General features: G+C 41.7%; 1 protein-coding gene across 11 annotated transcripts in view; it reads right to left on the bottom strand.

The window, feature by feature from the left end:
* Nucleotides 1-14,391, bottom strand: part of ARID5B (AT-rich interaction domain 5B) — a 189,374-nt gene that overhangs the window by 14,276 nt on the left and 160,707 nt on the right. For all 11 annotated transcript variants that reach the window (XM_074002061.1, XM_015456304.4, XM_045361137.3 and 8 more), the window contains one exon: nt 9,919-10,016. In XM_074002061.1, coding sequence (XP_073858162.1) covers nt 9,919-10,016 — 98 coding nt within the window. The remainder of the gene's footprint in view (nt 1-9,918; nt 10,017-14,391) is intronic.

Genomic DNA, 14,391 nt, shown 5'->3' on the forward strand with positions numbered 1-14,391 from the left:
GGCCCCTGGAAGCGGTGGGAGAGTTGTTTCTTAGGCCCACTGATAGGATTCTGATACCTCCCTCTGTGGTCCCAGAGTGTGTATGACCCTAAATGAAAAGAAGAAAGGAAGGTACGTGGTACCGAACACAGCAAGGTGATGGCTCGGCTCCCATAAAGGTGTGTCAGTGTGAGAGAGTCAGCTCAAAGATGACAGCTTTCCTGAACTGGAGTTACATGGATTTCAGGGGACTGCGTTAGAAGCAAGGTGGGAAGGTAGAGAAACCTCATTCGGGTCATTCATATATATTGATTAGGCATTATAATATTAACAGCCACCACCATGCATTACGTTCTTATTAATACCAGGCACTCTGAATGCTTTAATTTCAACCATTACAATAAAATAAATATCTACAGATATATTATTTTATCTCATTTTATGGATGACAAAACTGACGTTCAGAGCTAAATGATTAAGTGACTCGTCAATGGCACACAGCTGTTTAGTGTCACAATTTGAGTTCAGCCACCAAACTGCCTGCCTCTGCTAGTCCAGCTGTCTTCATCTCAACAAGCTGGCTGTGCACCTTCATACACAGATGTATCGACACAGAGACGCACCAACACGGAGGAGATACTGAAAGATCACTCCTGCCTGGGTTAAGTGAATTCCTAGCTCCTAAGGAGTCACCTGAGAAACTGGAGTGAGCATTCTCCTTTTCTCAGAGGCAACAGGCCTATAAAATACATATGTGGCCATTCCACAAAGGGTCAACCTCCTACACGAGAAGAAGCCCTATGGCTTGGGCACTGGGCAACTACTCTTACAATATGCTACAATAACCATGCCATAGCTCTTCAGAAGGTAGTGATACTAGTTGGATCATGCCCAATTTAATATTGGATGGTAAAAGAAATTCGAGAATCATATCCTCCATGAATTCCACCCTCTAGGACTTAGTCCTACCAAGCCCAAGCTTCCCATGGTCTCCCTAATAAAGCTCCTTTGGGGCTTTCTATAATGGCTCCATGCCACATGTTAGAGTGTCTAGACTGGTGTTATTCCTATGCCTTTCAAATGACAACCACATTGAAGAAAGTTGGAATGAGCTTAAGGAAGGCTGATGTTATGTTCCCAGCGATTAAAATGCATGCTTGTAACAGTGAACACAGACCATGCATGGTGCCTCGCCCACTACAATGCCAGCCAGCAATGATTGCAGCAATTACTCTTCTCAATGAAAAAAACCCAGTGACTTCAGAATTGAGTTGTATGGATCCATTTCAAGGGCAGATGAACATTATTTCAATAATAATAAACCCAATACTGTTTTGTTTTGAGACAGAGTCTCATGCAATCACGGCTTACTGCAGCTTTGACTTCCCGGACTCAGATGATCTTCCCACCTCAACCTCCTGTATAGATGGGACTACAGGTGTGCATCACCGCACCTGGCTATTTTTTTCTATTTTTAGTAGAGATAGTGTATCACCATGTTGCCCAGGCTGGTCTCAAACTCCTAGGTACAAGCAATCTGCCCACCTCAGCCTCCCAAAGTGCTGGGATTACAGGGTAAGCCACTAGGCCCAGCCAACATGGCAGTGTTTTCAATGGGATGTGCACCCCACAAATGATGGAAGGCAGTGTCAAAATGTAAAAACAGGCAAACAACTATTGCATTTAAGCCCCATGCATGTTAGATCCTACTGGTTCCAGAACTTCTGAAATGTTCAACAATTCTCCCACAACATTTATTATTTTGGTGAAACTTTGTAGTAACTTACACAAAAACAAAATGTTCCAAGAGGGTTTCAGTGCAAGAGTTAAGAATATACTTTAATGGTAAACAATTACATTCTTCCATCATATGATACTTTTTTTCCCTTTTCTTTTTTGGAAACATGCTTTCTGAATTTTCAATAGTTTCTTTGTGAAGGCATCTGTTACTCACATAATTGAAATGATGTTTGTGCAGTGGCATGCTTGAGAGTACAGTTATTTAATCTTAATGATAAAACCCTGAGGACAGAAAATCCTAAGTAGAAACCTTTTGCTATTTATCAAAAAGAAAAGGGCTAAGACACCTAATCTATTCTCAAATTTAAATTCACGCTTGATGAAAACTATCAATAAAACATGGAACTTGCAAGATTTCTTAAATACTATAGTTAGGTTCAAAGGGTGGGATGGAGGAAGTAGGATAAAAACAAAAATGAGACAATAAAGGAGCTCAACAAAGAAAAACTGCTGTTTGGCAAGCTTTTTTTGGGGGGGGCGGGGTCAAACAAAGAACTCGCTGTAGTTTACAGCATGACATACACACTTGATTAGTTTGTGCCTGAGGGTGTTTTTACACTCAACAGTGTAAACTCTAACTTCTATTAATTACAACTTGCATTTAGAGGCAAATTTAAGAATTTTTAAGTAGAGATTTTTTTCAAAGGCTGTTGTTTATTTTTTTAAAATAGAAACCAGTTTTTCTACTCCAGGGTCTGGCTAGAGTTTTGTTTTCCTTTTTAAAAGTTTCTTGAAATATCCAGGCATTGGAAAGTTATCAGAGCATTTTAGGCATGCTGAGTGATACAGAGTATGAGGCTCTTGTGTATGAAATTACCTGACTGTCCTTGGGAGAGAAATTCTTTACAGATGACAAGCAGCAGCTACTCTGGGTGTAGGGTGTTTACACTGACCTGATTCAGAGCCCTGTGAGAACAAGCTTGGTGGGGTGTAGATGGAAGAGAAGCTGTACAACTTCAGTCAACCTAACTCTGGGCAACTTGTTTTCAGTTTCCTGGGCTTCTGGTTGTTGATAAGGGCTAGGATGCCTTCTGTGGGTTTAGGGAGATGAGAGTGGCAGGGTGGCTGTGTTGCAGAGGTAAGCCCAATAGGGGCCACAGGTCAGGACTGCCATGAGAAAGACCGTGTTGGGAAAGGAAATGCAAGTCCATTGACTGGGTAACCTTACCATGGATGAGGATGGGCAGAGTCTGCCCACTGCACCTTAGGATAATAGTTCATAGACACTAAGAGGATAAACTGCACTACCTGCCTGTGAGGTATGTGACTTGGAAATTCAGCCTTAGGACTTTCCTGACAGCCCCTTTTACCATCTCATTCCCTATCTTTTTATACACATTTTCCAGGGCGGGGACTTTGCTCATTTCAGTTGAAAATTCTCTCTTCCTTCTTTGATCCCTGTTGAACTTATTTTTTTAAATTACATAACTAGTTTTTATGGGTGTAGTTTTTTTATTTTTTTGAGACAGAGTCTCGCTCTGTAGCCTAGACTGGAGTGCAGTGGCATGATCTCGGCTCACTGCCACCTCCGCATCCCATGTTCAGCCATCCTGTGATTCTCATGCCTCAGACATCTGAGTAGCCAGGATTACAGGCATGCGCCACCAGCCCCAGCTAATTGCTGTATTTTTTAGTAGAGACAGGGTTTTACCGTGTTGGCCAGGCTGGTCTCAAACTCCTGGGTCTCAAGTCATCTGCCCGCCTCAGCCTCCCAAAGTGCAGGGATTATAGGCATGAGCCACCATGCCCAGTCTATAGACATAGATATAACTCTCTTCCATGTGTGTACAGCCTTTGAGTCAGATCTTGTGATAGGCTGGATAAACCAAGGATCACGGCATCTTCCAGTTCTAATGAGTCGTGGTGGCTCCCTGGGGATGCCATACTAAGAAGGATTCTGAGGCTGAACCTGGGCTCACGGGAAGCAGCATCCTGTTCCTTTAGCAATCTCCGCTGTGAATGTGTGACAAGGGTACCTCCTCATTGTTTGCCAGCCAATTCTCAACTCTTTGCTTTACATGTTCTCATTACCCCTGAGAGTGCTCTGCACATAGCAGATGTCCAAAAAACACCGATTGGGTTTTGAGGGCAGCAGTAAATGAAAAAGAAGTAAATCAAATGGCAAATCTATCCTATCCAAGAAAAAGCAACAGGCCATTAGGAGAGGGCTTCTTGCCCATTTCAAATGTAATCTTAGGCTGTGTTGATAGACTGACACTGCCCACATCCTGAGAAGTACTACATGCCACATCTGGAGTAGCTTTGGGTATTCTGAGTGACACAAACTGGAGGTGCCTGCATGAGAGCAAGCCGAGCTGGTGAAGGTCCATTACTGGCACTCTGAGGCTTGGTTGAATGGAACAGGAAGACCTGAAGTGAAAGAGGAGCTTTGACAAGTTCCTGGAAGCTGATCAGAGCAAAAGGAGAAGACATGTGGGAGCCTCCGAAGGCAAGGCAGGGTCAATGGGAAGCCACAGAGGGCGTTTTGCTCAGCACACGGAAGAGTGTGTAGAGCAGAGTAAGAGCGCCTTGAACCCTGACGCTTCCTTCAGGCCCTCCCACTGCAGGGCGCTGAATCAGAGGCTGGATAGCCTAGCGTCAAGCACAGTTCAGTCTTCGAGGAACTTGGCATCCATATTTTGCCCCTGGACATGTTTGATCTAGCTTATATAAAATACTTTTTAAAATATAGGAGCCAATGCTTATAAGCTAGGTTATTTCACATTTTAAAATATCTTGAAAACATGGAAGGTCAGGAAGCACACAGATGGCATCTACCTACAGCAACAGTGTGGGCTGGCCCCTTTGGGCTTTCTGGCCCGGGCTGTACATGCCAGTTTCACACTTTGCAGCCATGGCCCCTACACTCATCTATGCTACCTGCCTCCATAAGCATCTGAGTTTGTGGCCAAGACGTAGGAGCAGAGCTTCTCCACTGACCTGGGTGAAGGACTAGTTTTCTGAATTTCCCATCTGATGCTGACTGATGCTTTTGTAAACAACCATAAAAATGAATCACTAGAAAATGAAATTCAAAAGGAGGCATACAAAACACAAGCCTCAATTTTTTATTAGCTTCAACGGACATAATGTTATTCTGGATATTTCAGTGTAAGTCTATCAATGCTTATTTGCAATTGCTGTGCTTAGCTTGTTATGGACTAGTAGCAAACAGTTCATGGACAAGTTAGAAAATCTCATTTGAGTAGCACTGGTCTAGGCAGTTGCTAGGGGTCCTCTTAAATATACAATTCTGAGATGTTGCCTGTGACTTTCTGAATTGTGTATTTATTAACTCCAAGGGTGTCCAAATGAGCAAGAATACATGGAATCATATCCTTGATGTGCACAGAACTGTAACTCACCTTTCCTTCCCCGACTTTTAGCCATGGTATGATTAGGTGGGTTCCTTAGAACCTGATATATTTTTGGTCCTTAACTTAAAGCACATGCTTTTCTTATTCAAAACATGAAGCCTCCCACACTCTGCCGTATACCTTCAGAGAAAAAAGGCAGAGGCTCCAGCTATCACTCAGTATCTGCCCAAGTACATCTGGCTTGGGTACAGCTCACCTTAAGTCCCTGCAAAGAAAGCCGCCTCAGCCATGCAGGGTGACAATCTTGTCCAAGGAATGCTTATGGCAAAAGCAAAAGGTTGGATTTGACATTAGGCATTACGTATGCAAGAAGATGAAGAGTAATTGCTAATTTCCCTCACAAACAAATACATTTGTTTATGATTTTGATTTTCTAAATACTCAAAAATGCACATCACAAAGTACTTTTGCTTTAATGCTCCTTTTTAAAATCCCTAATAACAACTTCATGTGCTCCACAGAAACAGACCACGTAATTTATTCAGGAAAATTAAAACCAGTAATCTAGCATTCTGAGTAAAAATTTTGTTCCCCCTGCATGTACTTTAAAAACATTTTTTAAAAAGGGAAATCTGCATGTGAAAACAAAGCCTTTAAAGTGACTTACTATTCCAGAAAATCAAGCTAAGAAAATTCCATAAAAGTAGCCATTTTCCTTTTTGTTCCTTTACTGATAAAAATAAAGTGAACTGGTTACTTTTAGTTAGACAAGAAAGAAAATGTTCCACTTAGAAAGAATGAGGTGGGTATTTTTCTTTGCATCAAAAGCTACAGTAACTTTATCTATAAATCCTGAGCAAGAAATGTCCAGAATAACCATATTTCATAAGCTTTGCTTAGTTGGAGACATCTACATAGCAACAGCCTTGCGATGGGAAAACATTAATGCTTTTTATATTGGTAATCATCTATAACACGAGCAATTAAGTACAGTACTAATGGACTATGGCCAGGAGCCTGGTACTAATATTAAAAACTGACAGAGATGAATAGGTTTGGAAGCAAAACCAGGCTGACAAAGACATTTTTATGAAGTGCTTGGACCTATTTGATTTAAACCAATCAGAGGCAAGTTTGTACGAGTCAGGCCTTCAGCGACAATGATGTATTCACGAGCATCGTACCATTTCTGCTTTGCCTTAAATAAAAACACCCATTGATTCTTTTCAACAACCCACACTTTCATTATTGCACTCATTAATAAACCAAAAGTGCTCAACTAATATACAAGTAACATTTTACTGAGGAACTGGCTACATTTTTCTTGTTGTAAAATGAAAACGTTTACTGGAAACATGAACCACAGTGCATGAAAAATAAATCAGTGGATAATGCATAGTAGATCACTCACTTCCTCATCTTCTAGGAAAGCAAAGCTGGTGGCAGGGAAATAGGAAAAGGAGCAGTTCTCTTTATCAGAGTGAAAGGAATGAGAGAACAGAAGAACCCACAGCCTAGTAGGAAGAGCTCTCATCATCCTGATTTGGTTTGGAAGGCTTTACAAAATTCCAAGGGCATTTCCAGACTAGATATTTGCCCACAAAGTCCTGACCATTCTCAACTCACTGGCCCTTCTTGAAAACAGTGTTCCTTCACCAATCCAGTCATCTCTGTTTTATCTGTTCATGCAACCTGTGACTAGCAAGAATGAATGAAATCCACCATAATCATGAAGTTTTAGCCCAGAGCTTCAGTCTCTTCTCGGACATATGTGCATGTCCTCTGCCTTTCTTTGATAGAACCAATTAAAAAGAAGACATCTAGAATGGTAATCCTAGCCTTTTCTCCCTATCACAACACATAGGATTATGGGTGATTCCTTTTGGAGAATGATTGATTCAAGAGTGGGAGAGGCACTATTGTAAATAAAATCAATGATCTTCACATTTTGGTAGTTAGTGATTGCATCTGATCACAAGGACGTGAGAGGAGTCTGGACGGCAAAAAGGAAATACCAAGGAAAGGTAAAGGACCTTGCTAATCACCCTGGGACAGCTATGCTCCAACAACGTGGTTGGAGGCTCCACACTGCCATTTTTGGTGTCTCCACATATAAAACAGGCTCTGCTTATGGGGTTCCCACTTGGCGGATGGCCTGTTGTCTCTCAACTCCAAATTCACCCTTCTGTACTCTGCTTGCTGATGCTAGGAATGGAATTCTGTAAATTATACATCCCTTTTGTCATCTATCTTCCTGTTACTGTTCTGCAAACAGCGGGTCCTGGGAGGCAGGGAGAGAAAAGAAATCTCCTTTCTATTTCACTTGTTCATATCAGTGTCAACTCAACAATGCCTTAACAGCAGCAGTGGGTTGTAGCCTCTAGTTTCAACAGTCCCCCAACAGTTTCAGCGCGGGTCCTCTGAGGTCTGGCAGCAGCCAGGGAGCACCACCTCCTCAGGTTTCAGCCCAGCTCTGCAGTGCTCCTCCTCTGAGCTCCTGAAGCACCAGTGCTGGCTGGGTGACTCCTTCTTACCAGGGACCCGAACCCCAGCTCTGAGGCACATTCTCCAAACTTCTGGGTGGTGACAACCAACCTCTCCTCTCTATTCTCTCACCCTAGAGAACCTACAGTCATTGCCCCTGTGTTAACTCAGTGCCTCACACCAACCCCTGTTTAAGCAACTGCCTATGGTAAAGTCTCTGTTGAATATCCAGTGTGGTTTCCATTTTCCTTACTGCATCCTGACTGATACACTGACCAAACAAATTCTGGATTTGGAAAAGTGACAGCACTCTTCAAAAAGTTTAAGATATCTTTAGTCATGTTTCTTAATTGCTAAAGTTTGTGGTATCTCTACTAAAATTTTCTAATGTGATTGAAAGCTTTCAGGAATCTCCTACTCCAGCAAGAAGTAAATAATCAAAAGTACACAAAGAATCCTATTTTTATTCACATAACTGCTCAACTACACACACACACACACATACACACACACACACACACACAACTATGGGTTCAATCCTTCTCTCCATGCCAAACCTTATCTTTTTTTTTTTTTTTTTTTACCATGCGATACTTTGTAATTAATTTGATTGATGTTTTCATTCTTTAGATGAGCTAACAGCTGAGATACAATCCTTTTTCAAGCTTTAATTGCTATGTGCTCCTTTAAGTTTGATGGTTCGGGTGTTGAGGGCATTTGCATATAAAGGAAAGGGATGTCCATTCTCAGAACAGAATCTATTTGAAGACAGGGACGGAGTTTCTAATAAAAATGTTCTGGCCAGGGCGAGGTGGCTCATGCCTGTAATCCCAGCACTTTGGGGGGCCGAAGTGGGAGGATCATGAGGTCAATAGATTGAGACCATCCTCACCAACATGGTGAAACCCCATCTCTACTAAAAATACAAAAATTAGCTGGGCGTGGTAGCACGTGCCTGTAGTCCCAGTTACTCCGGAGGCTGAGGCAGGAGAATCGCTTGAACCTGGGAGGCAGAGGTTGCAGTGAGCCGAGATCATGCCACTGTACTGCAGCCTGGCGGCAGAGTAAGACCGCGTCTCAAAATAAAAACGTTCTGAATGAAGCCTTGACTCCTTGACTCATAAGTCAAAAACAAGTAGCCTGTGGTTCCTCAGATATTATCTTTGGAACACTCACCTGAGATATCAGTGCTACTTTGTATTAGGACATCAGTCACCGGTGTACCTTTTACATACAGTGGGAATGGGTGAGTTTTTGTATTAAACACTGACAGAAATAACATATTTCAAAAATTGATGTGTTGTATTGAAAAACAATGCTATAAAGAGTAATAATTTCAACATCTATTATCAATTTTTAAAAATCCTTCTGCATTACAACCCTGCCAAGTAAGGCAATCCTTTGGGAATACTTTGTGGCAATTTTTCAGGGTGTACTAAACCCAATTCAATTTATTATTACAAAAACATTCTTGTTGAACGGCCATACTAAAGCTGAGTTAAATGCAATACAGATAAAAGTACAATTGAATTTGGAAAAAAAAAAAAAGACTAAGAATTGATGAGTTAAATGGTACTGCTTGAGGATGTATGTATAAGACCCAAAGGGAAGTGCCAGTTATAAAGAAGTTGGTAATGACCTAAACAAATTAAGTATGGGCTTGAAGCATAGAGGGATAATGCATTAATCTGCTAACTGGTCTTTAACGGTGTGAATAACGGAGTCCTAATGCAAAGCGGAAATCTACTTCTGTGGATGCAACATAGTAGGCTAATTTTGCATTACTTCTTGTTTGCATCATCATCATCTTTCTGAAATAGGCTGAAATTATTAGAAAACCAAGCCACACAGAGCTTGGTAAGAAGATTCCGTAGAAGAAAAACACCAGGATGAAATAAAACAACAGATTTGATCTGGGGCCATTTCTCTTACTATAAGAAATCCTTACTTTTCAATGCTAATATTAGGAGAAGTGCTTACTTTTCAATGTCAACCTCAGAGTAGCATTGCAGATTTTTCAGAAGCTAAAGGTTCTCATGTTAAGTGAGCCTAAAGAGAACATACTGAGTAATCTATGCTTGTGGGGGGAAAAAAAAGGCATTGTCAGGCAGGTGGTCACATGACAGAACCAAACTAAAAGAACATCTAATTTTAGCCCCGGTAACCAGAGAAAGCCATGTTCCCTAAAAATCACAAGGCGGTATGCAAAGTAAAATGCCAGAGGGAAATTTTCAGTTTCCCAAAAGGTCTTTTAGACTTCCTCGGTCTTATCCTTGACCAGAAGCTCCTTTCAATTAACACACTTTTAACTAAGCAATTCCATGAAATGATTTCTTACCTTTCATAATGTCTGCGGGTACAAGTGGCAGCACTGGTGCTCCCAGGATTACCGCCTAATTCATCATAAATATGTTTCCATTGACGGCGGGCTGTTATCTGAAAAAATGGCAATGGGAAATTCAATCTTACATCGTAAGAGATTCACAGTGCCAGGCTTCAATACATATGCAACAGTCAGAAGAGAACAGTCTGTTCTGGAAACCCAGAAACAGAGAAGTCCAAAAGAGTATATGGGGTGATTTATGGTTTCATAGTGAGATCTCGCTTTCAGCACTTTTCTTTACAATAAAAATGGAATTCTACTTTTGGATGTGTGTTTTGTCATCCTAAGTGCATTTCATTTAAGATACCTCCCTGGATATCCATGTGGATTTGTCAGGGTCTCATACTCATACCCTGTTCCTTTATGTCATTTGATAGAGCATCAAAATAAAATCAGGTTTTAGCTTAACTACATCTTAGTTTAACAGTTTAGATGAATCAACATTCACATTGATTGCCTGAGGCATGTGGAAATGGGGAACCGGGTATAGAGGTAAAAAGAGTCTTTTCACCAAACATGCTTTTGTATCTTCTGATTTTTGATCCATGTGATGTGTTGCCAATTTAAAAAATAAATAAAATTACTACACAGATTAAATTAAATGATCAAATTGGTTGTGGAATTTATAGTCATCTCAGGCTATAGTTTTATGCCAGCTTCTCTAACCACCAAAACAAAACCAAAATCTGAAACTGTATATGTTGCAAGCTGTTTATTTTTATTCCTTTAGGTCAAGAAAATGGGATATTGATCAAATCATATGAAAACATATTCCACAGTTAAAATGCTAGCTATGTACATTATTGACTTGAGGGAATAAAAACAAACAGCTTGTAATATCCTGAGCTGCACACTATGGTCTTGTTTTATTTTTTCCTTTAATTTTATTTTTGTACATAAATTAAGATTTTACAAAATAACAGATGCAAGATCTGGCATATGATTAATTTGGGGAAACCATGTCATTTACTACATCCAAGTAAGTCTAGTATTTCCTTGAAATTTGGAAGACAGAACAAGTTCTGAGGTCCTCATGAACATTTCTCAACAGGGTTATGGGAAAACTCTGTTGTTTGAATGTGTAGGGGACAGGGCGTGGCAAAGGTGCCAGCGGAATTTAATACAATCAAGCAGGAGGCTTCTTTTGAAAAATACCCACGAGGCTGCCAGCAGAGTTCACCAAGGGGCTAAAGGCAGCAATCAAAGAAAAAAAAATTAAGAAACCTCAACTTGCAACTGGGGCTCTGTAATTGTAAATGTGAGGAGGAGGAGATGGGTGGTTAAATATTATGGGGTAAATGGTACCTTTTCTATTTCAAATAAAAAGAACCCCTTCATTTCCATAGACCCTTCTCAACAGGCCCAAGTAGGACCTCGAGACAATGTTAGGTGTGCATTATTCAATTTCCCATGAAGCATTCTTGAACCAATCAGTTTCAACAGTTCTCACTAGACAGAACCACCTACCAGCAGGTGCAACTGAAAATAAAATCTTCTTTATTTACAGTTTGTTTTAGATTATAAGAAATGGTTTCAACCCCTTTCAAAACACTCAAAATATGTATTTTGGTGATTATTTTATACGTAGTTACAATCTGCCTCCAACCTTTAAATGATACAATCTTGGGCTAACCTATTTGAGGCCCACATATCAAGGGAGAAGAAACAGGACACCTCCAAGTGCCTGCACGATTCCTCAAAGACCCTAGAATACTGAGGCCCCTTGAAACACACCGCCAGATTCCCCTCACTCAGATGAGACCTATGGGCCCTGGGGGACACAACAGAGTTAGAAAACAGCCTGTGTGTGTCCCTGCAGTCACTTAAGAAACCATCACTCTGATCATCCTTTTGTCTCTTGTGTACACTGTCTATTTTATAAAGGATTTTCACATCCACGACATCATATAATCCTCCCATAGCCTGTGAGGCAGGTTATAGGAATCTCATTCACAGAAGAAGGGAGATTCAGAGAGGCTGCACACTTGCCCAATGACACACAGCAGCAGAGTGCCAAAACTAGGACCCACATGGTTGTCTTCTGGTCTCAAGAGTGGACTTCTTTTCACTGCATAAAGCAGCTTCCACATCAGAATGACCTGAGAATAGCCCATGCTTGTAGCAAGTTGGTAACACAGAACACTGGGAGCCTTTTCCTTCAAATGAGGCAGGTAACCATGGGAATCACAGTTACTGCTATGAGTTCTCAACCTTTAGCTTTCAGTCTTTCCCAATGAGGAAATCTAGCCAAGAGGACAGCATCAATCTAAGGTGGTGGGTTGAATTAAGTGTTCTGTGGTTTTATTCTCAAAGCATAAAGTTCACCCTGACCACTTGTATCTCTAGTTAGAACAGAAGTTCTGGCCGGGTGTGGTGGCTCATGCCTGTAATCCCAGCACTTTGGGAGGCCGAGGCAGGTGGATCACCTGAGGTCGGGAGTTCAAGACCAGCCTGACCAACATGGAGAAACCCCATCTCTACTAAAAATACAAAATTAGCCGGGCGTGGTGGTGCATGCCTGTAATCCCAGCTACTCGGGAGGCTGAGGCAGGAGAATCGCTTGAACCTGGGAGGTGGAGGTTGCCGTGAGCCAAGATCGCGCCATTGCACTCCAGCCTGGGTGACAAGAACAAAACTCCATCTCAAAAAAAAAAAAAAAGAAGTTCTATATTAACTTCACCACTGAGTCACAAATCAGTCTCAATTATATCAGAATCCAACCACTCACTCATCCGTTAATTCACCAAAAATTTACTGGACATCGCCCATTTATTAGGCATTGTGCTAACAAATGTTACAGCTGGGATGCAGCAATGAAAAGTAGAGCCAGCATGCAACACCACTGTATTCTAGTGGGGGATACCCACAACTGAGTGAACACATATATCAATGAAATAATACAAATTGTGAAAACTGATGAGCAAGAGAGCCGGGGATATTTTAGGGTGTGAAACTGACCGTGCCTCCCTCCCCTTCCTACCATCTAAACGAGGGAATGCCCTGCGACACACTTGTCTATCAGAGAAAAGAAAAGGCCCTTTAGGAATAAATAATGCATTATCACAGGAGGGAAAAATAATCTGTCTCATACTAGGTTTGAAACTGTAGCCATAGGAAGCCAACATCAAGCACCGCTGGGCATTAATAAGCTGTCTGCAGTAGGCCAGGGGTCTGTGTCAGCCCCTAGCACTTAGTAAGTTCTGGTGTTTAAATACAGTTTATATCAGGGAGGGTCATCTGGAGTGAAGACAAGTCTGGGCCTTCGAGGAAGTGGTTCCTCTGTTTACTGAGCTTCCACTGAATGGCCTGGATGAATTGGGCCATTTTGAGATATTTTCTTTCCACGGGAAAGTCATAAAATGTGCTCTTCGCAACTGTTAAATGCTGTTAAGTACACAGGTCTCCTGGGCACACATCTCTGTTTTGTTGGTCTCTAGATGTAAATCAAACACTAGCCATGGACTCTACAGGAAGAAATGTCTAAATTCCCCCATTGTCCAAACACATGATGGGTCTCAGAGCCCAATAAGGAGAGAGAACAGGGCATGGTAACATCTCCCAGCTTCATGTAAATCTGCCTTCTGTAGAAACATGCTTCCATGGTGCCTAATTATGCATTTGCTTAAAGTTTTTATTCTGTTATCCAATGTCCTCTCTGGATGTGGGTAAGCTTTAAAATTCCATCTGGAATAAAACCAACATCTGCCTCCTAGTGTCTAATACCGAACCCCATTCAGCTGGAAAATTTGATCTAATCAAGGGGCTAGTTTGATCAACTCTCTCACTAAGCCTCAGGCCTCCTGGTTATAATTCGTGTTTCAACCTGACCTTCTATTATATTTGGTTTTTAGGGGAACAGAGAACTTCTGGCTCCTTAGTTTTTGGCTTGTTTTGTTTTTTTGAGACAGAGTCCCACTCTGTCGCCCAGGCTGCAGTGCAGTGATACGATCTTGGCTCACTAGAAGCTCCACCTCCCAGGTTCACACCATTCTCCCGCCTCAGCCTCCCGAGTAGCTGGGACTACAGGCGCCCGCCACCACGCCCAGCTAATTTTTTTGTATTTTTAGTAGAGACGGGGCTTCACCACGTTAGCCAGGATGGGCTCGATCTCCTGACCTCATGATCTGCCCATCTCAGCCTCCCAAAGTGCTGGGATTACAGGCGTGAGCCACCCCGCCCACCCTGGCTCTTTGTTTTCTAAAGAAAATAGCCAAATTCATCCACACGGTTATTTCTTTTGGACTGTGCCTCCTCTTCAAGGTCCTCAATTAGATGACAGATTCATAACATCACCATCCACCACTGCTTCCCATTTTCAGGCACTATGCCTGTGCAGAGGTATGAAGGTAAAAGGAAGGGATGGAGGGGAGAGTGTGAGATGGTGTCACGAAAAGAAAGAGATGTCACTACTTTCAAGGGTTCATAGTT

This window comes from Macaca fascicularis, chromosome 9 (genome assembly GCF_037993035.2).
Source record: "Macaca fascicularis isolate 582-1 chromosome 9, T2T-MFA8v1.1".
Lineage (NCBI taxonomy): Eukaryota > Metazoa > Chordata > Mammalia > Primates > Cercopithecidae > Macaca > Macaca fascicularis.